Here is a 24,859-nt window from a genome sequence, read left to right on the forward strand (position 1 = left end):
TTTGGCAATTTTAGATCTATTTCTAACCATTTTTGTTAGGTAAAACAATTAGCAATTAGGTGATAATTGAATATCAATTTTGATCTTGAAAAGTTTCAGTCAGGTTTTAGAATAAATCATAGCACAAAAACTGCACTATTTAAAGCAGTAAATGACTTGCTAGTTAATGCTGACACAGGCCACATATATTTGTTCTTGTTATATTAGACTTGAGTGCAGAATATGACATTAAAGACAACAGTATCACCTAAGTCACCTTAGACAATGGGTGGGCCTCTCTGGCAGTGCATTCAATTGGTTTCTGTCTTGTACAACTGACATACGTAGCATTGCTTATCTATAGCACTTGAGGACCCCGACTCTCTAAGCCCTCTGATTCAATGTCTTGCTTGTGTTTCTGAATGGATGAGTGGCAATTTACTCAAACTAAATTGCAATGCATACTGACACAAACACCCACTTTACAAACAAGCCTTTGGAATGTAGAAGAAAAAACAGAATCCCTGGTCGAAAACACAAACAGAGAGACAGGCAGAATAAGCAAACACCACACACTCAGTGTCTGAGTTCACACCCATGACTTTTGTAAGTCACTAGCATACACCATCTCACCACTCGTCTAACTTTGGGCAAGGAGATGATTTTGAAAACAAATGATTATGTCCTAGAGATGAATGTGAAAGTGATAATAAACTTGTCATCACCTCCTACTTATTATTTTTATACTGTTATTCTTTCCTGATGACTCCAGAGATTTTTTTTTAACTACTGTCAAGTCGATATACTATAATCTTCCATAACTAAAATGTTTAATCACTCATGTTGAAGCAGTGAATGCTTTGTAAAATACTTTTTGATGTTTCTCATTTGGAAAGGTAATGTGCAGAATGAGTAATTATTGATTGATATTTCAAAATGCCGTAGAAAAGCACAGTGTCATCGTTTAATCAACATAAGGGTGCCAGTTGCGTTCATCTCACTCAGCTTGATTTTAGCTGGTAATTCTGATTTGTCATTTCTTGTAGAAAACCCAAAGTCAACGCTGAAGTTAAAAAATGAGTGGAACTCCCTGTATATTGGAGACACAATGACCCTGGAGTGCAGCATTGAGGGTTACTATACAGGCTGGAAATATCAATGGTACAAAAGGAGCAACATAAACCAGCAGTTTCTTATTGAAGGATTCACTGGACCGACTTATACAGTTCAGTCTGTAACTCAGCCAGACAGCAGCACTTACTGGTGTTCTGCCACAAGAGATGGTTCTCCTCGTTACTCAAAGGACAGCAATGACATTAAAGTGACTATTTATGGTGAGTGTCTTATTGCAGAGGGCAGTGATCACTCACTGTCCAGTATGGTAAAGATATTTGGGGAACTTTATCACCACATGGCTACTCAGAGGTCTTACAGAAGGGAAGTTTAAATCATTTATGTATTGATAGATTTTTTTTAAATTTATATAAAGTCTGACATAAGTTTTTGGCAAGACATCAGAGACTAGTTGTAAGGAGGCACTCATCTAATTCACATCTTTAATTTCCTTTGAGCTCACTGAGTTAAAACAGAGTAAAAAACAACAACCAGCACTGAAAACCCCAATACATTACTGAATTTATTGTAAATCTCTTTCAAATGACAAGCTCATTTCCACTTTTTCTACTATTCATCTGTCAGTTTATGAAGTGCTGGATACTATGGGCCTTTTCGTGTAGTTTTGCTTGGTCAACCGTACTTCTGTAATTGAGATTTTAGATTTGCTGCTTGTGTTTTTGTGTCTCTGTGAAGTTTAGTGGAAACATGAAAAATTTCTTCACGCCTGACACATCAGTCTCATTTTAAACTGTCTCTGTTATCTTATTGCTGACTTCCATGTCTGTTTTCTCTTTTAAATTGTTTCTCACGTTTGGACACACAGAGTCAACAAAACTTAAGTGTCAGAATAGTTAAGTGACCACAACAGTCATAATGGTGATGGACACAACAGTAATGTGGCAGTTTAATCTCATAATGAATAAATCCATTGATCAGTTAGGATGTCAAAATTTGTTGTTTTTTTTTTCCAACAACAAGGTGTCCACCCTGAGGAAACTGCTCTAAAATATTCTTCACACTAAGTTAAACCTACCCAGGCTGTCATATGGAAAAAATGGATTTAAGCATCCTCAAAAATTAACTTTTAGTTCAAAAGTTGAGTAATTTATTGCTGCATAATGTCTGACTTCCTCATATGAAATCTAGACTCATCCCATATTTGGCAATTTCAGATCTATTTCTAACCATTTCTGTTAAGTTAAATTATAGACAAGCAGTTTTTTAGCAATTAGGTGATTACTTGAATACCAGTTCTGCTCTTGATAAGTTTTAGTCAGGTTTTAGAATAAATCATAGCACAAAAACTGCACTATTTAAAACAGTAAATGACTTGCTAGTTAATGCTGAAACAGGCCACATATATTTGTTCTTGTTGTATTAGACTTGAGTGCAGAATATGACATTAAAGACAACGGTATCACCTAAATCAGCTTGGAAAATGGGTGGGCCTCTCTGGCAGTGCATTCAATTGATTTCTGTCTTGTACAACTGACATACGTAGCATTGCTTATCTATAGCACTTGAGGACCCTGACTCTCTAAGCCCTCTGATCCAGTGTCTTGCTTGTGTTTCTGAATGGATGGGTGGCAATTTACTCAAACTAAATTTCAATGCATACTGACACAAACACCCACTTTACAAGCAAGCCTTTGGAATGAGGGAGACAAAACAGGATCAGCAGAAGAAAACGCAAACAGAGAGACAGGTAGAATAAGCAAACACCACACACTCAGTGTCTGAGTTCACAGCCATGACCTTTGTAAGTCACTAGCATACACCACCTCACCACTCGTCTAACTTTGGGCAAGGAGATGATTTTGAAAACAAATGATTATATCCTAGAGAGGAATGTGAAAGTGATAATAAACTTGTTATCACCTCATACTTATTATTTTTATACTGTTATTCTTTCCTGATGATTCCAGAGATGTTTTTTTTTTATTACTGTCAAGTCGATATTGATCTTCCCTTATTGAAATGTTTAATCATTCATGTTGAAGCAGTGATTGCTTTGTAAAATACTTTTTGATGTTTCTCATTTGGAAAGGTACTGTGCAGAATGAGTAATTATTAATTGATATTTTAAAATGTCTTAGTAAAGCACAGTGTCATTGTATAATAAACATAAGGGTGCTAGTTGTGTTCATCTCATTCAGCTTGATTTTAGCTGGTAATTCAGATTTGTTATTTCTTGTAGAAAACCCAAAGGCAACACTGAAGTTAAAAAATGACTGGAACTCCCTGTATGTTGGAGACACAATGACCCTGGTGTGCAGCATTGAAGGTTACTACACAGGCTGGAAATATCAATGGTACAAAGGGAGCAACATATACCAACGGTTTCTTATTGAAGGATTCACTGGACCGACTTATACAGTTCAGTCTGTAACTGAGCCAGACAGCAACACTTACTGGTGTTCTGCCACAAGAGATGGTTTTCCTCGTTACTCAAAGGACAGCAATGACATTAAAGTGACTATTTATGGTGAGTGTCTTATTGCAGAGGGCAGTGGTCACTCACTGTCCAGTATGGTAAAGATATTTGGGGAACTTTATCACCACATGGCTACTCAGAGGTCTTACAGAAGGGAAGTTTAAATCATTTATGTATTGATAGATTTTTAAAATTAATTTATATAAAGCCTGACCGAAGTTTTCAGCAAGACATCAGAATCCATTTATAAGGTGGCACTCATCCAATTCACGTCTTTAATTTCCTTTGTGCTCACTGAGTTATAACAGAGCAATAAACAATGACCAGCACTGAAAACCCCAATACATTACTGAATTTATTGTAAATCTCAAGCTCATTTCCACTTTTTCTCTCATTCATCTCTCAGCTTATGGAGTGCTGGATGCTATCAATGTTTTCATGCAGTTTTGCTTGGTCAGCAGTAGTTGTGTAATTGAGATGTTAGATTTGCTGCTTGTGTTTTTGTGTCTCTGTGAAGTTTAGTGGAAACATGAAAAATTTCTTCATGCCTGACACATCAGTCTCATTTTAAACAGTCTCTGCTATCTTAATGCTGTCTTCCATGTCCATTTTCTCTTTTAAAATGTTTCTCAAAGTAGGACACACAAATCCAACAAAACTGAAGTGTCAGATCAGCTAAGTGACCACAACAGTCATTATGGTATATAACACAACAGTAATGTAGCAATTTAATTTCACACTCAATATATCCATTGATCAGTTAGGTTGTCAAAATGTAATTGTTTTTCCAACAACAAGGTATCCACCCTGAGCTGAATGCTCTAAGATACTGTATTTTTAACAGTAAGTTACACCTACACAACATGTCACATGGAAAAAAATGGATTTAATCATCCCAAAAAATGAACTTTTAGTTTAAAGTAATTTATTGATGCAGAATGTCAAACTACCTCATATGAAATTTGAACTCATCCCACTCAGTTGTGTCTCATATAACTGATGAACTACTAGTCTTAATTGCATCTGTTTGCCTCAGTAAATCTCAGTGTACTTTACAAATCTTGATCCATGTTGTCCATTTTTCCATTCAGAATAGTCTTTGTTTTTACGTTCAGTAGGTGAGGTGACTTATTGTAGGTTTAAAGTTTACTTCAGTAATGCTGATCCTTATCGTCTGTAATAAGAGTAAGTGGAAGCCACAGGAAGTTTTTGTTTCTCAGGTTATTTTTACGCTTACCATTGATTTCTCATCCTGTCAACTTTCACTTTTAGAGAGGACAACCAAACTAGAAGTAAAGTCAAAAAATATAAATGGAGAGGTATATGAAAGTGAACAGGTCAGTCTGCACTGTGGGGTTGATGGAGATCATGATGGTTGGACATATGAGCTGTACAAGACTGGGGATAGAAACCCTTATACAACACAAATGGAGAACATCTTCACCATCAGCTCTGTGAATATCACGCACAGTGGAGAGTATTGGTGTCGTGCTGGAAAAGAAAAGCTTTATTCAAAAGCTAGTGATCCTGTTCAGTTACAAGTATCAGGTATGAGATTAATCTGTAACATGCTTTTTGCTCATTGATTCACAGCAGTTACAATCAGATGCACACAAACTACTTCTGTTAATATTATTATAAATTCAGATTCACCATTTTGAATCTCTCTTCACAAACTGCTCCTGGATGTTCATGAACAAGCTCTGGCTCTTTGGTGCTCTGCTGACATCTCGGTTAGTGGAGTTTTGCAGCTTCTTTTCTATAAAAGCTTTTCCCTCACTCAGTCTGCAAGGCTTTCTCCATGTTAATATTAAAAGTATGCCTTCTATGTATGTTTTATTTTTGAAATTTTAGACCGGCTAGGACTATAATGATTTTATTATCTACTGTAATTGACTCTTGTGTTCCTTTTGTGCTGAAACTGACCAATTAAGTTTTGTAAAACTCTTAGTGATGGTGTACTTTTGGTACAATCACTGACTCATTGATTTGAGTTTTTGACTGAAAATTCTGACATCTACCATTTAATTTTTTACAATTTATTTTCCATTTGCATTATCATTTACTGTATTATGTTTACCCTCAGCACTGAACTGGAGTTAATGCCATTGTTAAGATATTATTCCCAGAGTTAACTTTAAAAGATCCCTACTCACCCTAATGCTCTTTCTTACTAGTCAGAGGTTTATTCTTCATTGTCCTGATGTGTTTAGAATGACAGCAGAACTTAGTTGTACCATCCTGTTCTGCTCTTTGACATTGATAGACAGAAGCAAATAGAGATAGATGGGAAAGGCACTATAAGATAGATAGATAGATAGATAGATAGATAGATAGATAGATAGATAGATAGATAGATCTTTATTTGTCTTTTTTCTTTTTACAGAAGCTCAATAAATAAATTAATTAATATTACATTATGGAAAATACCAACACATAAACAACCAACCCACCTCTCAGCTATACACCAGTATAACTAAAAACAAATGAACACATCTGACTTGGCTAAAGGTAAAAAGCAGTTGATGCTGTTATGTCAGAGAGTGGCAAAAGACACTCATTTCACCTTCCGGTTTGGATTACTTGATTTATTTTTTGCATTCATTTGGTATAAGAGCCATGATGTCCTACCACACTTGGTTCCATAATATCTGAAATTGTCCTCATCTGCAGTGAAAATTACATACAATTGTTTGTGACAATTTGAATCTCAAGTCTGTGAAGTTGCAATAGAAAATTGAAAATTGAAAAATGAATTTGAATGAATCTGATACAAAGCCTCTTAATTCAATTCAATTCAGAGTCAAATAATGGAGCCTACCCTGGCAGCAATTGGCACTAGGATGGAAAGAACTCTGGAAACAGGATGCCCATCGATCCTGCACCCCTTTATCATACCCCAATCACACTCACATGTGTCCAATGTTTGATCACTTATTCAGGTGAAGCTTGTATCAGTGGATGGAAGGTTCGCCTGAATGCAATCTCTATTTGTAGACTGTAAAGGTTTTGGCACATATTTGTCTTTATTAGAACTACTGTGACAAGAACAGGTAGCAAATATTTTTCACCTGGTTATTACTTTAAACTGATGTTAAGTTTCAACTCACCAAGTTCCACTACAGCCTTACGTCTCCTAACCAGCAACTCAATAAGATCCTGGACCATTAATGTACTCCAATTTATTGCTTTTAATATAAAAGAACAGTTTTATTTCTATGGGATGAAATAATTATATTTTTTTGTAATATCTGAGTTAGCCTTTCTTAGTATTGTTTGCAAAGCTTTAGGTTAATACTGTGGCAGGTGGCTGGGGTCCATGCCCAGCCGGGATGCCCCTGCACTTTATATTCACAGGGAGCAGCCTTGGACGGTGCAATAGCTCCAAATGGACACTAGATGGCAGCCTGCCTGGGTTGAAGCGGTGCTTCGGTTTCCGGTAGTGCTCCATGGGACTTGGAGTTGGGTGCAACCCTGTTGGGTCCCGCAGGCACCTCCAGGGGGTGCTGCAGCTGGGACTCCTGAGCCCGTATGGGCAACGTATTCACCACACCCAGAAGTGCACCTGGAGCACTTCCGGGTGAACTATAAAAGGAGCCAGAATCGGGAGGAGGAGGAGGAGGACGAGGTTGCCAGGGAAGACTGGTGAAGGAAGAGAAAGAGTGCTGTATTGTGTGTGTTTTTTGTTTGCGACTGTGTTGTGCCTGTGGGGATTATGGGGAAAATGTGCCCCACAGGTGAAGAAAAATAAAAGTTTTTTGTGTTTTTACATGTGCCTCCATGTGAGTCTGTGTCGGGTCGGGCGCAATACAGCGCCTTTGTTACAATACGTACCCCTAAAAAGAAATATGACTAGGACTAATAGTTACTTTTTATTTTCTAACATTTGTGTGAAATTTACCCTTAACAAGTTTCAATCCATATTCCCATGTGTTTGTTGAAAAATGTATTTTAAAGTAACAGCTGAGATCCACTATTGTAATCCCCTTCATAAATTTAAACTTCTTCAATCTCTCCTCATATTACGTACATCTCGGTCCCAGAGTTAGCCTAGCTGCATTTCTCTAGACATTCCTTAGCATGTGTATGTCTTTGTTGTAATAAAATAACATTTAAAGGTAATGGATACAGTGCTTGAGAGTGTGAGACTATCATTCTGTTACACAACTTGAATGTTCAAAGCCCTGAAAAGTGTGTGATTGAAACTGCCTGCTAGATCTGGGTTTTTGTGTTAAATTATTATTATTGAATTCCTGTGCTAGTAATGGATTGTCCATAACAAACCTTATGTTTTAGCAGAAGGTTGCTCATAACAGCAACTGAAGTACTCTTGTAAACAGGTCAATATTTTGTTGTTCTTGTGCCAACTCAATATAAGCAATATGTTATGGATTGTTGCAAAAAAACTAGTGCTAAGCTGTCAACTGATCACCACTTAGAAAAGTCAGCTAATAAACCATGGACGACCCAAGAAGATTTTGAAGGTGTGGTAGGAAATTCTAAGGCATATATCTTTTTTTAATGATTTCAAACCTCACATCCAGAATTGCTTCTCTTGCATCATTTTTTCAGAAGGATGGAGTTAAAATGGATGACAATTTCTCAGCAGTACAAGCAGCTAGGAAGTATTGTCCTTTCTTGGCAACACTCTTAACACATGCTGCTGGACACCTTCTTCTTATTCTTTTTCTTTTGGCTGCTCCCATTTAGGGGTTGCCACAGTGGATCATCCTTCTCCCTGTTTTTTACATCACTTTCGGCTACACCGACTGCCTTCATGTCTTCCCTCACCACATTCATAAACATCCTCTTTGGCCTTCCTCTTGCCTGGCAGTTCCATTCTCAGAATTCTTTTCCCAATGAACCCCTAGTCTCTCCTCTGCATGTGCCCAAACAATCTCAATCTAACCTCCCTCACTTTGTTACCAAACTGTCATACCTGTGTTATGCCACTAATATACTCATTCCTAATCCTGTCTACCCTCATTAGTCTGAGCAAAAATCATAGCATCTTCAACTCTGCCTTCTGTTTTTTCATCAGTGCCACCATCTCCAAATCATGCAACATAACTGGTTTTGCTACCGTTTTATAGACTTTCCCTTTCAATCTTACTCTTCAATCACAAATCACTCCTGCCACTCTTCTTCACCCAGTCCACCCATACTGCACTCTCATTTTCCCCTCTGTTGCACTCTCAGTTGCTTTGGACTACTGAACCCAAATATTTAAATTTGTCTACTTTCACCACCCTTACTCCTTGCAGTTGCACCCTTCCGCTACCTTCCCTGTCATTGACACACAAGTCCTACTGACTTTCATTCCCCTTCTCTGCAGTGCATACCACATCAAAGGAGAAGAAAGGAGTTAACTTAAGGACAAGGCCTTCTATTTAATATTAGTAGGAGGTTCTCCAGAAATTAGTTTGTTAAGACCACTGTGAATGACTTTTGAATGGCCTCAAATATTGATAGATTTGGAAGAAACATGATCGTACTCAAGTTGGGAGGGCCTCCCTGAGAAAGATATCAGCTAAATAATTCAATAATTTGCTCAGCATTTTCCTTTCACACACACACACACAAACAGTGAGACCTAAATGCACAAAACTAATGAAAGAGGGACCCAAAGGGACAGAATATGAAAATGAATTTGTCTTCTAAATTACAAAAATAAAAAGTAAAAGAATAATACCACATGCTTGTCAGCCGATACTACCAAATCAAAACCATAGTACATTTTGAAATTCTCTTATGAAGATACCAGGAGATACTACAAATGCTAATATATTTTTCTTTAAAAAAGTACAATTCCAATAATTCAAATGAAAATATGTCTACAATTTTGGTGTATGTGACATCAAAATACACCCCAACTTTTTGTCTTTAAACATTATTTGATCTATACTAATAAAAGGCAAAGCCCTCACTCACTCACTCACTCACTCACTCACTCACTGACTGACTCATCACTAATTCTCCAACTTCCCGTGTGGGTGGAAGGCTGAAATTTGGCAGGTTCATTCCTTACAGCTTTCTTACAAAAGTTGGGCAGGTTTCATTTCGAAATTCTATGCGTAATGGTCATAACTGGAAGCTGTTTTTCTCCATTTACTGTAATGGAGATGAGCTTGAACGCCGTGGGGGCGGAGTTTCGTGTGACATCATCACGCCTCCCACGTAATCACGCAGTACATAGAAAACCAGGAAGACCTCCAAAAAGTGCTGAAGAAAACATGCATTATATAATTGAGAAGGCAGCGAAACAATAAGAAGCGAGCGAGTGACATATACAACCATATTCACGAGTTCTGCTACTTCGTAAACAAAGCACGATGTAAACCTAAACTTTAAATTAATTTCATAGACAGGCTGCCGCTGGCGTTTGTAATTTAGTGCCTGCCCATATAAGGCCGTCCGTCAGTGGCAATCCAATAGCAAACTGCCACTAAATATTCACGGGTGAAGGACTGTGCTTATGCAGAGGAAGATGAGATGGTCAGGGTGGTGTTTGGCACAAACTCAGCGAAACTGCGAGAGAAAGTTTTAAGTGCCAGGACTTCGGTAACATTAAATACAGCCATGGACATAGCACGAGATGGCACCAGCACAGCTGGGAACCTTCGATGCATGTACACCGAGCGGCTCACGTGAACTGGCGCAGTGCACAGACAAAAGCAACAGTTCCAAAGAGCGCTGAACAAAAACACAATTACACAATTGAAAAGGCAGCAAAAAATATGAAGCGTCTGATACATACAAGCATATTCATAAATGCATCTACTGTGGAAACAAAGCACACGGTGGAAAAAGTCAATGTCCCGCTAAAGGAAGACAGTGTAAAAAAAAACCCGTGCATGCAGTGTGTCAGGTCTCAGATAAAGAAGAAGACGAGCTGTTTATTGATGAAGTAAGAAACGAATCGATGAATGAAACCTGTCATCTTTACAACGATTGACAAACACGGAATGTAACTTGAACACAACACATCCTACAAATACAAACCTGATTGAAAGAAATAATGATAATCAAATCCTTGATGATAGCAACACTCAGTAACACTCACAAAACAAATACTGTATATTGACAGTCATGTTATGTTATTTTTAAAATGTTCCCTTTTCTTTTTCATAGCTTTTTTAACACACTACTTCTCCGCTGATACGCGGGTATATATATATATGTATATATATATATACCCCGATCTACATACTCGAATAATGGATACTTTATTCGCCATCAATGATTGTTTTGATAAAGCCATACTCAGTGTATTCATTAGATGAACGGTAAAAAAGTAAGAGCGAGGAGAGGATGACTTATTGAGGCATGCAGGCAAAACCACAATAGCACGCGGGCTCGATGTACGAAAAAATATATCTTTTCAAGTTCTATTTAGTCCATATGTGTCAAACTAAAGGGCCGCGGGCCACATCCGGCCCGGCGTGTAATTATATCCGGCCCGCGAGATCATTTTATATACTGTATTATTGTTATTAATGGCCCGGGTATATGAAGCACTGGTAACACACTAAACTACAGATCCCATAATGCAGCGCTTCAGCTGCCTTGCCGAACACTTACCGCATTAATCAAGTCTAGCTTATGATACTGCAAGTTATTGCGAAGCTAGCCCACACGATGCCGAAGAGAAAAGTTGATTCTGAAAATAGAGCCTTTAAAAAACGATGGGAGGCTGAGTATATGTTTACTGACATTGCCGGTAAACCCGTGTGTCTCATTTGTGGAGCTAATGTGGCTGTAATTACAGAATTTAATCTTTACAACGACTAACAAACACAGAATGTAACTTGAACACAACACATCGTACAAATACGACCCTGATTGAAACAAATAATGATAATCGAATCCTTGATCACAGCAACACTCACAAAACAATTACTGTATATTGACAATCATGTTACGTTATTTTTAAAATGTTCCCTTTTCTTTTTCATAGCTTCTTTAACACACTACGTCTCCGCTGCGAATATATATATATACCCCGATCTACATACTCTCAAATAGATAAGCCACACACTGTGGCGCAATTGTAGAGGCTTCGCCTCTATCGCTTACATCCGAGGTTTGATTCCCGAGAGGGGATGTACTGATTATGTACGCGTGCTTCCCGATTCATTTTACCCTCGCATCTCCTTGGTTTGAGACGTATGAAAAAATATGCGGTTATCGCAGAATCATGTTACGTTATTTTTAAAATCTTTCCTATTCTTAGCACAAGTACAGCTGAGAAGCTTCGATGCATGTACTCCATAACAAAAAATAACGCATTTAATCACACTTTCAATTCCAAGCAAAGGGGATCTTTTGTCAATGCATGATTTCCTGGTAAATCGATTACACTGATGCACACATCACAGCTACAAAAATGTTACACTCGAAATGAAGCGCGTTCCTACGACTGATCGGAGGAAAATTTAATTTCAAAACTACCCGAGCGAAGCCTTGATAAAAGCATGGTTTTGTGCACACTGAAAAGCAAGCAAAATTAGATGCATTACAGATAGCGGACTTTGTGGCTCTTACTGGGCATCATTGGACTTCCGTGACCGTTAGTAATTCTAATTACATCTAATTACAAAATGTTCAATGATCATACTGTTTTAGCCTAATGTACAAAATAATTTTGGCTAAGGTTACTCAGAGTTTAAAGATTAAGTTGGTCAAATTACCTTTTATGTTTCTTATTATTTTTTTAAGAAGAAAAACTGCACTCTATGTTGAAATTTTGGTTATTATTATTTAAAGACAATACCATTCTGAAAATGTACTTAAAAATAAAGTGGTAGTTTAAGTAGTTTAAGTCTGCCCAATTTTAACCAGGGATGATATTTTTGTTTCTGTTTTGAATTCAAATGCAGTTTAAAAGAATTTTTTTTTCAGAAATTAAAAGAGCTTGAGTTTACAATATTCATGTCCATGTCTATTATTTGATTCTGTCGCCCACTAAAACCCTTTTAAATTAAAAAAACACATTTGCGATTTGGGGCAAATTTACGTGTGCGATTACATACGATTAATCAAGATTAATTATTACACAGCCTCTAATTAATTGGATTAATTTTTTTAATCGAGTCCCACCCCTAATATATATATGTAGATATATATGTAGATTTGTATATATATATATATGTGTTTATACAGTATATATGTATATATATATATGTGTATATATGTATATATATTTATATGTATATGTATATATATATATGTTTATATATGTGTGTGTGAGTGTATATATATATGCCAGCAACACTCATGACAATGACAAAACAATTATATTGTCAATTATGTTACGTTATTATTAAAATGTTTCCTTTTCTTTTTACTTCTCTGCTACCAAACGTTGGTATTTTGCTATGTATATATATTGTGGCCCCCGGCCGGGACGCCCGGGAGGACGTGAGGAGGGCTTATGCCTCCTCCAGACCGCGAGGGGGCGTCCGTCCTGGTTCTGTTGGGGGCCACGGGTTGAGGGCATGGAAGCCCTTCCCTGTAGGGGCCCGTGGTCACCGCCAGGCGGCGCCCCGATGCCGGTTTATCCCGTCGCGTTGCCGGTCGGGGCTGGAGCCCGGCCGGGACGCCTTGGAGGACCGGAGGAGGGCGAGTGCCTCCTCCAGACAGAGTGGGGCGTCCGTCCTGGTTAGGCAGGGGGCCTCGGGTACAGGGCTTTGAAGCCCAGCCCTGTAGGGACCCGTGGCCACCGCCAGGCGGCGCCCCGGTGCCTAATTATCCCGGGAGCCCGGCACTTCCGCCACACCAGGAAGTGCCGGGGGGAAGACTTATTGTGGCGACCGGAGAGCTGCCGGGAGGACAGCCGGCACTTCCGCCACGCTGGGGCGTGGCCAAGAGTGGATGCCGGAAACACCTGGTGCTCATCCGGGAGCACTATATAAGGGGCCGCCTCCCTTCAGTCTGGAGCGGAAGTCGGGTGGAAGAGGACGGAGCTAGCGGGAGGACTGGAGGCGGCCAGAGAAAAGAGAGAAAGAGGCATTGTAAGGCCTGGAAAGAGAGACAGAGGCGTTGTAAGGCCTAGAGCTATTGAATCGGTGCAAGAGGCACTGGGGAGTTGAGCGCGGGACAATCTGTAAATAGTGTAAATAAAACGAGTGTGTGGTGAGCAATAATGATGTCTGTCTGCCTGTGTCCTGGGTCAAGTTCACAATATATATATATATATATAGAGAGAGAGAGAGAGAGAGAAAGATATGACAACAACACTCATATCAATGACAAAACAATTACATTAACAATCATGTTACGTTATTTTTAAAATATTTCCTTTTCTTTTTCATAACTTCTTTAACACACTACTTCTCCGCTGCGAAGCGCGTGTATTCTGCTAGTCTTTAATAAAAAGTAGAGCATTTTCTGCTTTAACTGGCAGTCTGGCTGTTCATTAGCTCTAATATTGTTGTTATCATTACCTGCAGTTCATCAACAGGCTCTTTACCAATATTACTGATAGGGCAGGCACTCACTTGCTGAGACTGCTGATGGCGCTGACTACTAGTACTCACTTGGATTTTGAAGTGGTGCTTTTTCTTTTGCCTAGGCTTTTATTTCTCATGTAACAAGGCAAACACGACCTCAGACCTTCTTACCCCGTTTGCTACCAGCAGGACAGGAAAGAAGCAGGAAAAATGAAATAATGAAATGTATGCTAATTTGCAATATGTAGCAGATCCTGGCTAATTAAGTTTAGCAAATACTTCATTTCCAGCATACAGTTCATAGTGTTAGTGGTAAATTAGCATGATTGGCATAATAGTACCAGCAGGTTGTCAGAAGTGCCAATATGAAAGAAAAAGTGATGATACTCCAAAGTACCAGCACTACAAACTGGCAAGCAGCGGCTACCTTTAAACACTGCCAGTATGCAAGAAAAACTCCCAGTACTCCAAAGAGCAGAACATGGAAGTGCTGATATGGAGCAGTGGTGAGTACTGGCCCACTGGCCTCAATGAGATTTTGGGGAACCATTCAACCACATCGAAGGGAGAGGCAGGACATTCTTAGCAAGTACACAGAAACACTGGCAGTGATTGGAGATGTCACTGAGAGATGGAAGGAGCACTCCTAACCCTAGTGGAATGAATGGTTAAAAGTATTCTTTAAATGATATTGCATGGCTAACTTAGTCAGTCCAAACAAACCCCAATATCTTGATATGAATATTTACATTAAAATATCCAGCAGTCATTCTTTTGGCATTTTAATCAGGGTCCTAGTAGTAGTTATGATTTTTTTTGTTTTATTTCCTTTTGTCTCTGCCATTTATAGTTAAGACATCATTGGGGAATGTTTTCATTATTTCAGTTTATTTTTGGATGAATGACAAAGTTAATTTTGACGTTATAAACTTTTATTATTACTTTCTTAGGTGGCACAATGTGGATAACAGTAGCGGCATCCATTATCCATCTTGCAACTGCATTTTGGATGTAAAACCTCAAACAACATGAGTTAGGGTGATTCTGTTTTAAAAGGCATTAAAATAATAAAACAGTTTACTTTGATAATGACTTGGTAGAGAACCTTGATGACATCTTTGGTATGTGTGTCAGTGTTAGAGACCCTTACCTGCAAAAATAACTCTCCACTGTATACCTTCTAAAGGATCAAAGGCCTCATGTATAACACAGTGCATTGAGTTCACACTAAAACATAGCGTACAGACAATGTGTGTACGCACAAAAACATTCAAATGCACAAAACTGTGCCTAAGTCAACTTCCATGCACTTCTGCTCCATAAATCCCAATCAGTGTGAAAAGTAACATATGTGCATGTGCCTGCCACCCTATCAAATCAATATAAATAGCCCCTTATGTTCAGCGTTTTTGTGAAAAGACAATGACAAAAGCACAAGAACAAAAGAAGAATTTCAGCGAATGCAAAGTGGAGATAAGGAAAAACATACTACTTGTTGGCTTACTCAGTGTTATAAGCAACAGAAGTGTGGAGGAGACACTCAAAAGTTCAAATTCAGAAAGTCGCACAGTGCCTGAAAGTAAAGAGAAGTGGTCAGATATAGTCGATGTGAAATGGGCAAGTCATAGCCCACCATCTGAGTGTCATACAGAAGTGTATTAGGGCACAGAGAAAAGAAAAAAAATAGGGACATAGTGAAGAAAAAAAAGTTTGAAATGTCGACTTTAATCTTGAAATTTCCACTTTAATTTTGTAATTTATTTTGTCATTAAAGTTGAACGTCGTAAACTTCATCTTAAAATTAATGTTTCATTTACTAGTTTCTCAAATTTCATCGTAACTAAAGTAGCATGTTAAATGCTTTGAATTCTATGTGTTCTATGTGTGTGAATCACTACGTGCTTCTTAAACGGACTTTCTAGATCGCAGGCAGGAGTGCACAGGTACTGATCTCCACACAGAATACATTACATTCATTATATTATAGCTCTGTGAACATTTTTGAATACTAACATGTATACTTGATCGTTTTCATGATGAAATTCTTTAAAGCATGCATTAAACATGGGGACATGGTGGCATATTGTGCAAATTTATACTAATAAAAGGCAAAGCCCTCACTGACTCACTGACTGACTCACTCACTCACTCACTGACTCACTTATCACTAATTCTCCAAGTTCCCGTGTAGGTAGAAGGCTGAAATTTGGCAGGCTCATTCCTTACAGTTTACTTACAAAAGTTAAGCAGGTTTCATTTCGAAATTCTACACGTAACGGTCATAACGGTCGATAACGGTCGACAACGTCCACCATGTTAAACTTTCTTATTTATGGCCCCATCTTCACGAAATTTGGTAGGTGGCTTCCCGGCGCTAGCCAAAACCGATGTACGTACTTATTTCGGTGGTATGACACCATTGTCGGCCGCCATATTGAATTTTCCACACGTCACTAATTCTCCAACTTCCCGTGTAGGTAGAAGGCTGAAATTTGGCAGGCCCATTCCTTACAGCTTACTTACAAAAGTTAAGCAGGTTTCATTTCGAAATTCTACGCGTAACGGTCATAATGGTCAACAACGTCCGCCATATTGAACTTTCTTATTCATGGCCCCATCTACACGAAATTTGGTAGGCGGCTTCCCTGCGCTAACCAAAACCGATGTACGTACTTATTTCGGTGGTATGATGCCATTGTCGGCCGCCATATTGAATTTTCCAAACGTCACTAATTCTCCAACTTCCCGTGTAGATAGAAGTCTGAAATTTGGCAGGCTCATTCCTTACAGCTTACTTACAACAATTAAGCAGGTTTCATTTCGAACTTGTCCGCGTAACGATCATAACGGTCAACAACGTCCGCCATGTTGAACTTTCTTATTTACAGCCCCATCTTCACGAAATTTGGTAGGTGGCTTCCCTTTGCTAACCGAAACCAATCTACGTGCTTATTTCGGTGGTATGACGCCACTGTCAGCCACCATATTGAATTTTCCAACATCACTAATTCTCCAACTTCCTGTATAGGTAGAAGGCTGAAATTTGCAAGGCTCATTCCTTACAGCTTACTTACAAAAGTTAAGCAGGTTTCATTTCGAAATTCTACGCGTAATGGTCATAACGGTCAACAACGTCCGCCATGTTGAACTTTCTTATTTATGGCCCCATCTTCTTGAAATTTGGTAGGCGGCTTCCCTCCACTAACTGAAACCAATGTACGTACTTATTTCGGTAGTATTATGCCACTGTTGGCCGCCATATTGAACTTTTCAACAGTCTTTGTTACTTATGGGCCCATCTTCAAGAAATTCTATCGATCAAAGAACTGTCACTTACCGAGTGGTTTCCATGCCCGGAGATACTACCTACCTTTTCCATTCTCTTTGTTACATATTGCACGGCCATATCAGGCTCACTCTTGATATCCGGAGGAACATTGTGTCTTATGTATTGAATGACTGGGACAGGTTCAAGGTGTGGACTGATGACGGTACAGGAGATAATTATACTACACAGGAGCACTAGAAGAGTGAAATGCTTAAGCCCATCACCTATGGTTCTGCATGTGAGTTGATGGCTGCCGCTGAATTGTTTGGTTGTCGCTTTCAAGTGTACCGAAATGGCCAAATATTTTACACCTTTCGACAACCGCCAATGCCTCTTAAACATCTTAGATTCACAGGTGACGATTTCAGTAGTAGACACTTTGATGTTTATGAATGTTTAAACTCTCAAAACCTGGATGTGATTTTATCGATGAAACCGGTTGTGTGCTTACAACGCTTGACAGATGCCAAATGTCACTTCAACACAACAAATCCTGCAAATACTGTCGTAATTGAAACAAACCATGAAACTCAAACCGATTATGACAGCAGCAATCCAAGCTGTGAGATTTGAGACAAGATTACTGTTCATATGACCAACTGTAAGTTACATGCTCAAGAGTAAGCTCAGCGCACAGCTTGGTCATGTTACAACCGGAGGGCCGAACTGACAACATGGTATACAAAGAGATCCTTAACAAATAATTATTGGCATATTGTCCCACAGTTTAAAAAGGTTTAATTTTCTTCTTAATAAAAATTTGAATGCAGTAGTTCACCGCTGCGAAGCGCGGGTATTTTGCTAGTGGTTCATAAAGTGGCAAAGGTTGTGCAATATTACAGCTGTAGTGCAAGTTTACAGTGAGGTAATTGTAATTATAAGTACAAACAGTTCTACCGGGAGCACTTGATGAACTGATTGAGTATGTTTATCTTGGGATGAACCTGTTTCTAAGCTTCGAGGTCCGTGCAGAAAAGGCTCTGAAGCATTTGCTGGATGGGAGAAGTTCACATAGACTGTGTGCATGGCTGAGTGGAATTCATGCAGATGCTGGAGGCTTTCCTGAGGCACCATGTGCTATAAATGTCCTCCAGGGCTGGAAACTGCATCCCAAAAATCCTCAACGCTTTCAACACAATCCACTATAGAGCATTCTGTTCAGCTGCTGTAGAGCTGCAATTCCATGTTCAGATGCAATGGGTTACAATACTCAATGTTAAAGCAGCTGTGGTATTTGAAATAGCTTGGCTATTCCATGCACCATTATATTGTTACAAGTTGATTACAAGCAGGTGACTTAAATTTATAAACGATATGCGGTTAATTTCAATGTATTTGATAAAGCCTGAGTCATGGATGTGAATCTAAAAAAGAAAGGGAAACTACACCAGAACAGTAGCACTGCTTTGACACTGTGTGCCACCAATTTTCAAAACCGAGCAGAAACGTGCATATGTAAAGGGGATGCTGCTGTGAGAATTTGCATGACTTTATGCCAAGTTTAGTTTCTATACATCTTGATGTGAGTGTGGAAACCAGCATAAATATCATTTTTGTGCATACAGGCCGTTTATACATGAGACCCCTGGTGCATGATCTCTTCTAATCAAATCCTATACACCAAACAAACCTTTTCTTTTCAGGAAATTAGAACAAAGTGCAAAAAGGACAAATTCATTTTAAACAGATGCTAAACCAGGGTGCAGAGCACTACTCACACCATGTCACTTTAGAGTAACCTGGTGAGTTGGCTGTATGCCTTTATTCAATGAGTGCAAACCCATTATAACAGGGCAGATAACACAACAACACCATATGAATGGATCAATAGTCTGAAGCTGAAATAGATTTGCAAGGTCCAATGCCAATTGCTACTCCATTGTGCCACTCAAAAAATGAATCCACTTTAGCAGGCCATAATTAGAATGCCATTTTAATTTCACTAAGCAGATGTAATTTCACCTCTTAATTTACTGTATGACTTGTATTATAATGGTATGTGTTGATAATGATGGTATAAAATGGAGACTGAAGATGGTAATGAAAGAATGAACATGGCTGTGAGAGGCTTATGAATATCACCATTTATCATTAAGATTAATTTTTTAAGAATTATTATGTACTTTTCAATTTTAAAATGTAAAAAATTATAATACATTTTACCAGATACTACCTTATATAGGTGGTATCACAAAGATGTTTTGATGCAATATGATTATGAAAAGGAGTTACAGGTTTAAGCAGTTACAATATTCAAGGTGTTCTCATTTTGGATATTTTATTTTAAGCTATAATATTTATATACGAATAATAAGAAAATCCTGACATTATGATTGTCATATTAACTAACAATGTCGGCTCTTGCATTACCTGGCCAAATCCATAGAAAGCGATTCGGCATGATTTATCCATTTTTGACTGGCCACTGCTGAAACACTTTGTAAATTGCTTTGTGCCCCTGGATATTTTCTAGTGCCTTTCAGTTTATGCATTTTCATAATTTTGTAATAATTTTACTATTATGATTTCATGAGAAATCTGTACTGAATTATTTTAAATTTCCAGTTCATGCACATGTAGCTGTACACATGTTATTATATCTTCACTGCACAACTCTAAACCTGTGACCTACAGATGATGAAAACACAACTGAAGATGTAAAAAATATGGCTGAAACATGCAGTCAGAAAAAAAAAGATTACAATGATTTCTCACTACATTACATTTACAGTAAAACTAAAAAAGAGTAAGCCTCACATATGGAAGGAAGTGAAAAGCAAAGAATGCATTTTCAGGATTATATGTTGCACCACTGTTTACAAAGCAACATGCTGATCACTGGTTAAAGAAAAATTTCACATGTCCTATCTGCAGAGCAGATGCTGCATCAAACATATTGTGAAAGACCATATGATGACACACCAACCTCTCTGGGTTCACGGCTTTATTTTGTTCGTAATTTGTTGGATATTCAGGGAATTAATATCAAAATGTTGTATGTTGTCATTCTGTTTTTAATATATAATTGTGTGGAAATGCTTTTCTTTTTAATATTGAATTTTTCAAATACTGCGGTGGGTTGGCACCCTGCCCAGGATTGGTTCCTGCCTTGTGCCCTGTGTTGGCTGGGATTGGCTCCAGCAGACCCCCGTGACCCTGTATTCGGATTCAGCGGGTTGGAAAATGGATGGATGGATGGATGGATTTTTCAAATAAAACTGTGTTCTCATTTTAGCCGGTCCAAATAAACACAAACTGCTGAACTGATGTAACAATTCAGGTTGTACTCAGCCAAGGGGCAGATAATGTGTAACATTAGTATTTTATATAATAAAACCATCAATGTACTGTATGTACATTGTTTATTTTAATTTTTCCTCTTAAATTTTTTAAAGATGCCTTAATTTAATTTCAAGACGCTTATTCCATTTACAGGCAGATTTCTAATCAGTGAACTTGGTAGACTTTGGGATTAAACAATAAAAGTTTTACATACTCTTGTTGGTCTTTTATTCTTTGAATTATGCTCATGTGGAAAAATTGTAAATAAGATAATATCCACAGATTTGTGAAATACCCTTGTCATTAAATTCAGAGGTATTATTTTTTCGTAATTGTGGATTAAGCCCACACTTTTAGATGAGTTGTTTGTTCTGGTTTAAATAAAACAGTGAGGCCAATGAAAGTGGTAAGAATTAGTTCCATAATGAACAAGAAAAAAACCCAGCATGCTTTATATAGCCACAGCCATGACTTGGACTACAAACACTTATTTAAATAATTAGCCATAGGAAGATCTGTGAATGATTAGACAACTGTTGATGGAAAAAGTGGCATTAACAAAGCTTTCAGAAGTTACTGCTGCATACGAAAAAAGGAACAACTGCCAAAATTAACAGAGTGCAATAAAAGACTGCTGCTAGAGAGGGATGTTCTGTGAACCTGGTACAGTGAATTTCCTCTCACTAGTATCTTATGAATGCCCATGTCTGTAGTCTTTGTCTGAAATGCTAAATACAGTAAACACTCCCTTCAATGAATCTGCCACGTAGTGTAATTTTGGAATGTGTTTTGTTTATTTGCCCTGTGTATGTGCTGTTAACGGCATGGTGAAGATAAACTGTGTTGCCCTAAATGGATAATTCAGTTTGCCATATGTGTTAAAATAAAACAGAAGTCATTATTTTTGCTCCTACCACATCCGCATTTGAAATCGGCATGCACTTAGGACCTTTGGCAGCAATGATTCATAATGATGTCAGAAACCTAGGTATCATCTTTGATTCATCACTAAGTTTTGAAAAACACATCTCCATGGTAGTAAAGTCCAGTTTTTACCAACTGAGGCACATTTCTAAACTAAAATCCTTTCTATCATAGAAGGACTTGGAAACAGTCATTCATGCCTTTATTACATCTTGACTAGATTATTGTAATTCCTTATATGTGAGTCTGCCAAAATCTGCTCTGTTGCACCTTCAGCTGGTTCAGAATGCGGCAGCTAGATTTTTGATTGGGTCAAGAAAACGGGATCACATCACCTCCATTTTAGCTCCTCTCTCCACTGGCTACCAGTGAGGTGTCGCATTGATTTTAAAATCTTGTTGTTTGTTTTTAAAGCCTTGCATTGTCTCGCTCCAAAATATATCTGTGACCTCCTTCACCCCTATGTGCCACCAAAAGTACTGAGGTCATCTGGATGACTGCTCCTTGTAGTGCCAAGATCTTGGCTGAAGTCTTAGGGGAGACAGAGGTATTTCAGTTGTTGCTCCTAGGCTTTGGAATGAATTGCCTCTTCATATCAGGTCTTCATCCTCGATCAAGGTTTTTAAAAGTCATCTTAAGACCAACTTGTTTTCTTCTGTCTTTCATTGTGTATGATTGGATTTTGGTGGTGTTACAATTGGTTGTTTTATTAATCTGCTTTTGCATGTGTTTGTTTGTATTGTGTTTATTTTAATCAATGCTTTTTTGTACAGCACTTTGGCACAAATTCTGTTGTTTTAAATGTGCTTTTATAAATAAATAATCTAAAGTAATCTAATCTTGTCCATATTCTATTTGCTAAACCTTCTTAAAATCAATTTGAGTTCTGGGCAGCAATCGGTATGAAGCAACTCTGTAGTGTCTACTGCATTACATTGTCACTCACACACCTACATTACACCAGTTTAGATCCATAAATCAACCTTCTTCATCTTCTTCTTCTTTCGGCTGCTCCCATTAGGAGTTACCACAATGGATCATCTTCTTCCATATCTTTCTGTCTTCTGCATCTTGTTCTGTTACACCCATCACTTGCATGTCCTCTCTCACCACATCCATACACCTTCTCTTAGGCCTTCCTCTTTTCCTCTTCACTGGCAGCTCTGTCCTTAGCATCCTTCTCCCAATATACTCAGCATCTCTTCTCTGCACATGTCCAAACCAACACAATCTCACCTCTCTGACTTTTTCTTCCAATTGTCCAACTTGACCTGACCCTCTAATGTCCTCATTTCTAATCCTATCCATCCTCGTCATACTCAGTGCAAATCTTAGCCTCTTTAGCTCTGCCACCTGTCTCCTGCTTTCTGGTCAGTGCCACCGTCTCCAACCCATATAACATAGCTGGTCTCACTACCATCCTGTAGACCTTCCCTTTCACTCTTGCCGATACCCGTCTGTCACAAATCACTCCTGACACTCTTCCCCACTCATTCCACCCTACCTGCACTCTCTTCTTCACGTCTCTTCCACAATCCCCATTACTCTGTACTGTTGATCCCAAGTATTTAAACTCATCCACCTTTGCCAACTCCACTCCATGCACTCTCATCATTCCACTGACCTCCCTCTTATTCATACACTTGTATTCTGTCTTGTTCCTGCTGACCTTCATTCCTCTCCTCTCTAGAGCATATCTCCACCTATCCAGGGTCTCCTCAACCTGCTCCCTACTTTTCGCTACAGAGCACAATGTCATCAGCAAACATTATAGTCCACGGGGACTCCTGTCTAATCTCGTCTGTCAACCTGTCCATCACAATTGCAAATAAAAAAGGGCTCAGAGGCGATCCCAGATTTAACCACTATAACAGCGAGATATGGCTTTCTAGATCATTAAACTTAATGTCGATTATGTATGCATTACAAAGGCAAAGGGTACAGAACAATAAACCTTTTAAGAAAAGGAAAATTTTAAAAATATATTTTCTTATTTTTTCTTTTGCACTAGCAACTCTGACTGGCCCTGCAAGTTCAGAGCTTCAAAATGAGTACTATAAGACAGCACACAATCTCCATGTCTCTTAAAGTTCTCCATTTGATAACTCTGTTCTCTGCTGTAGTCAACTAAACATTAATTATGGAGTTCATGCACCAATCAATCCTACCTTGACCGTCTCCTACATTTCATGTACTGATACTCTTTGTGTTCTTTTTTCAGCTCTGAATGTCACTTTGTCAGCATCTCCTAGAAGATATGTGAAGGTTAAGGACTTCCTAAACCTGAACTGCACATGGGGAGGGAACCAAAGCTCTGTATCAACTTTAAAGTTCAGCTTCCTAAGAAATAATGTGACTGTGAAGAACAGCAGTGACTCTACATTGTTTAGCATCAAGCAGTTTAATGCAAGCCAGACTGGGAAATACAAGTGTGCTGTAGAAACACCAGGAGGAGGGAAAGCTTACAGCAATGAAATAGAGATTGTAATGAAAGGTAAGAAGAAACATTTAACATGGAAGGTCTCAGCTGGTGTGTATGAAAAAAACTGAATTGGATACAGTAAAAAGTTTGTTTTTCATATTGTTAGAGCATAATGAAAAACTTGCAAAGCATTTCTCATTGCTTTTCTTAGCTTCATCTGAATTTATAATCTCTATTAGGACTTTTAAAGTTTAGGCTCACCTTACACACCCTTTTCTTAGCCAGCTTTTTTTCAGAACTTAAGCCTAAAATAATTTTATACTGCTTTGTGTTGGTGATGAAATTTAATTCTAGTATCTGTTCAATATCGTAAACAGTATGTATTCATATATAACTGTTACAAGCTAATATTGAAGGTTGTTTTTTTTTTTTTTCTTTTCCATCAGATCTTTTAAGTTGGTTCTGTTTCTGTTAGAGCTCATAAAGCTGTGGCCTCAACTAATGCTCTTATTTAGCCAAAGATTTCAGCACAACTTAAGTACAAAATACTACTTGTGTGTTTGGAAAATTAAACCTAAGTTCCCAATGCTTATTTACAAGTATAACATTAACCCTTTTATAACCAGCCCTTTCAAAATCAAAATTATTAAAATGCCCTTATCTAAAAGCATGCAGTTGAAATCTTTTGGTTAAAATGCTGGCAAAATTGTAAGTACTCTGTGTCTGTCCTAAGAAATGTTTTCACAAAGAAAGCAAAAACTCTGTAAGCTTCCATTTGTGCTAAAATATACTAAAATAAGTAGATAGATGAAAGTGGCTTTGTTGTGTTTTTGTGCAAACCATTAGACACTTGCATCTTTAAAGATATGAATGAAATATGTCTAAGTTAATCATATTTGCCATCTGGATAGAAAATTATGCAT

General features: G+C 38.2%; 1 protein-coding gene across 1 annotated transcript in view; it reads left to right on the plus strand.

Moving 5' to 3' along the window:
• LOC120519065 overlaps window positions 1–24,859 on the plus strand; it is a 125,056-nt gene that overhangs the window by 76,530 nt on the left and 23,667 nt on the right. The window contains exons 12-15 of the mRNA XM_039742152.1: window positions 1,026–1,313; window positions 3,293–3,580; window positions 4,802–5,077; window positions 23,736–24,008. Of these exons, the coding sequence (XP_039598086.1) occupies window positions 1,026–1,313; window positions 3,293–3,580; window positions 4,802–5,077; window positions 23,736–24,008 (1,125 nt within the window). The remainder of the gene's footprint in view (window positions 1–1,025; window positions 1,314–3,292; window positions 3,581–4,801; window positions 5,078–23,735; window positions 24,009–24,859) is intronic.

Source organism: Polypterus senegalus, chromosome 18 (genome assembly GCF_016835505.1).
Source record: "Polypterus senegalus isolate Bchr_013 chromosome 18, ASM1683550v1, whole genome shotgun sequence".
NCBI classification, from domain to species: Eukaryota; Metazoa; Chordata; class Cladistia; order Polypteriformes; family Polypteridae; genus Polypterus; species Polypterus senegalus.